Source organism: Camellia sinensis, chromosome 1 (genome assembly GCF_055761805.1).
Source record: "Camellia sinensis isolate YWXY chromosome 1, ASM5576180v1, whole genome shotgun sequence".
Lineage (NCBI taxonomy): Eukaryota > Viridiplantae > Streptophyta > Magnoliopsida > Ericales > Theaceae > Camellia > Camellia sinensis.
This window is the reverse complement of record NC_138961.1, coordinates 197,451,724-197,454,939: the sequence shown is the minus strand read 5'-3', so window position 1 is coordinate 197,454,939 and position 3,216 is coordinate 197,451,724. Positions and strand designations below refer to the sequence as shown.

Below are 3,216 nucleotides of genomic sequence, written 5' to 3'. Positions count from 1 at the left end.
TTAAATAAGTATACTTTTTGTCTTTTTGGACTAAAAAGTTGAGGAAAAAAATATAGATGTTTGGGTTAACTTTGGGACTTTTTATGAAAAAATGTGTATTAAAGAATTGTATAAAGAAGTGTGTAGGAGAAGATTGGAGAGGTGTGGGCCACAGCCGTACAATCTGCACAAGTGAAATGGGAGTAAGAAATTATTGGCTACTTTTCGGGCATTACACTGGACGGCTTTGTTCGGCCTGTGGGGGTCATCACGGGTCCCATTTTGATAATCTGAACCGTTCAATGTGTAGAACTCGTCGAGTACTATATGTCTATAAAAAATCACGTTGATCGGATATCGATAGTTATCTGATTAGATTTGTTTTTTTTCAATCGTTAATTATAACACCTTCCATTTGTTGTACATAACTGATTTGATCATGCAATTATCGATATCCGATCAATGTGATTTTTTATAGACATATAGTACTCGACGAGTTCTACACATTGAACGGTTCAGATTATCAAAACAGGACCCGTAATGGCCCCCACAGGCCGAACAACAACCACCTAAAATTACATCCAATCATTTCATTTTTGTCAACAAACGCAGCACAACAGCTGCACAAAACTCGAACCAAAGTTGTACTTTTGTTTAGAAAATTGATTTTAAATTTTTTTTTGTGTGAATAGTGATAACTTTTTAACTTTTTGAATAACTTTTTGACTTTTGTCTTTTTTAGGCTATGCCAAACTAGTCCTAAGAAATATATTGATTTGTGTTAGGTTGAGGAGAGTTTGGCCATACAAAAATTTAAAATCCAATGGCTGAGTTTAGGAGATAGGAACAATAGCTTTTTCTTTAGGACTGTCTGTAATAACATCAACAAAGGTAGAATTAGTAATATTACTATGGATAATGGGGTTAGGGTGACTAAACCCCTTGATATTGATGAAGCTTTTGTGTCTCACTTCTCCAATTTATTTGGTTCTTCGAGTGAGGGTAACTATAATGGGTTTGGTAGAGTTAATGAGCTAATCAATAAAAGGCTTTCGAGTGCCTAGGTGGCTACTTTGGGGCAAGATGTGACTGTTGAGGAGATTACTAGTGCTTTTAGGTCCCTTAATCCTAATAAAGCTCCTGGTCCTGATGGTTACTCTGTGGGGTTTTCCACAGTGCTTGGGACATTGTTGGTAATGAGGTCATCCAAGCTATAAAATATTTTTTTGACTCGGGGGAATTGCTTAAGAAGATCAACTGTACCACTATTGCTTTAGTGCCAAAGATCCCTAACCCTGGCAAGGTGAGGGACTACATGACTATTTCTTGCTGTAACACAATCTATAAGTGTATTGCCAAAATCATTGCAAATAGGATCAAGAATGTGCTTTCTGATGTTATTGACCCTGTGCAATCTGCTTTTTTCCATTATTGGAGAATTGCTGATAATATTTTCCTTTCCCAAGAGCTTATGAGAGGGTACTATAAAACGTTTTCCTCTCCAAAATGTTCCATGAAAGTTTATCTCATGAAAGCATATGATAATGTGAGATGGGATTTTTTATTTGATGTGCTTAGAGCTATGGCTTTCCCAACTCGACTTATCAATTGAATAAAAGCTTGTGTTACCTCCATTTCCTTCTCTATCTGTATCAATGGTAGTTTGCATGGTTATTTTCAAGGTGCTAGGGGGTTGAGACAAGGGGACCCTTTGTCCCCTTACCTTTTTGTCATTGTTATGGAAGTCCTGGCTAGAATTTTAAATGAGAAGTCTGTTGATCCTCAATTCAAATTTCACTGGAGATGTGTGAAAAATAAAATTGCCAACCTTTCTTTTGCAGATGATCTCATGATTTTTTGTAAGGGGCATATTCAATATGTTATTCTTATTAAGCAAGGTCTTACCGAATTTCAAACTCTCTCTGATTTATCCCCCAACCCTAATAAAAGCCAAGTGTTTTTCTCTGGCTGTGATCATCACTTGAGGGGCAATATTCTAGAGGTTACTCATTTTCAGGAGGGTCAGCTGCCTATTAGATATTTGGGTGTCCCTTTGATTACCACTAGGCTTAAAGTGGTTGATTATGCTAGTTTGATTACTAGGATAACGAATAGGATTAAGTCTTGGACTAACAAAGTTTTGTCCTATGCAGGTAGGGCTCAGTTGATTAGCTCTATCCTGTTCTCTATGCAAGTTTATTGGTCCTCTCTCTTTATTATTTCCAAAAAGGTAATTAAGGAGATTGAGGCTTTGTGTAGATCTTTTCTGTGGTCTGGTCTTAATCTTAAGAAGACTGGGGCTAAGGTTGCTTGGGATAGAGTGTGTGCCCCTTGAGGTGAAGGGGTCTTTGGTTTAAATCTATGGAGATTTGGAATAAAGTTGTTGTATCTAAACATATTTGGTTTTTAGTCTCTGGGGGTGAGCAATCCATGTGGTGCCAATGGGTGAAATCCTACCTTTTAAAAGGTCATAGCTTTTGGAATGTCAAAGTTCCTAGTGATCCTTCTTGGATTTGGAGGAAACTTCTGTCTCTTAGAGTCCTTACTTACCGTCTGATCAAATGTTTGATAGGTTCTGGTGAGCAAACTTTCCTTTGGTTTGACAATTGGCATCCATTAAGTCCTCTTGGGGCTAAGTATGGGGTTAGGCTCATTTCTAACACTGCACTTGGCTGCCAATCTAAAGTGAGGTCTATTATTTCTGATACTGGGTGGATGTGGCCTAATGAGTCCTTTTGGGAGGTGCAAGAGATCATTTCTAACACTCCTCCTGATTTGACTCCTTCTTTGTTGAGGGTGGACAAAGTTATTTGGGTTCCTACGTATGATGGTAAATTTAGTATTGGGTTTGCTTGGCGGCAACGGAAAACTAAGTGGCCTAAGAACCAATGGGCTACGCTGCTCTGGGCCCTCATTCTGTACCTAGAGCCAGTTTTATTGTATGGATGACTATTCTTGGTAGACTCAATACTGGTGATAGACTTGTTATATTTGGTATCAATCCTGTCTCCATATGTCCTCTGTGTGGTTATAATGGGGAAGATCATGACCATTTGTTCTTCCATTGCCCATTTTCTTCTAGAGTTTGGGATGCCATCCTCAAAAAATGCAATGTGAACTCGACTTGTAATAGCTGGGCTGACTGGGTAAATGTGGTGGCAAAAGATTGTCAAGGTAAATCTTTAGCTACCATTCTTAAAAAGCTTGGCTTCTACTGCACTGTTTATCACATTTGGT

The 3,216-nt window shown here is 38.2% G+C and overlaps 1 protein-coding gene across 1 annotated transcript; it reads left to right on the top strand.

Moving 5' to 3' along the window:
* Positions 1–2,340: 2,340 nt before the first annotated feature.
* On the top strand, positions 2,341–2,928 carry LOC145822083 (uncharacterized). Its single transcript, XM_082918676.1, has one exon. It carries the CDS (start codon positions 2,341–2,343, stop codon positions 2,926–2,928), a length of 588 nt encoding a protein of 195 aa, XP_082774802.1.
* The last annotated feature ends 288 nt before the right edge of the window (positions 2,929–3,216 follow it).

Excerpts from the sequence above, each read along its gene's own strand:
- LOC145822083 (XM_082918676.1), top strand. The coding sequence starts at position 2,341 with ATGGAGATTTGGAATAAAGTTGTTGTATCTAAACATATTTGGTTTTTA.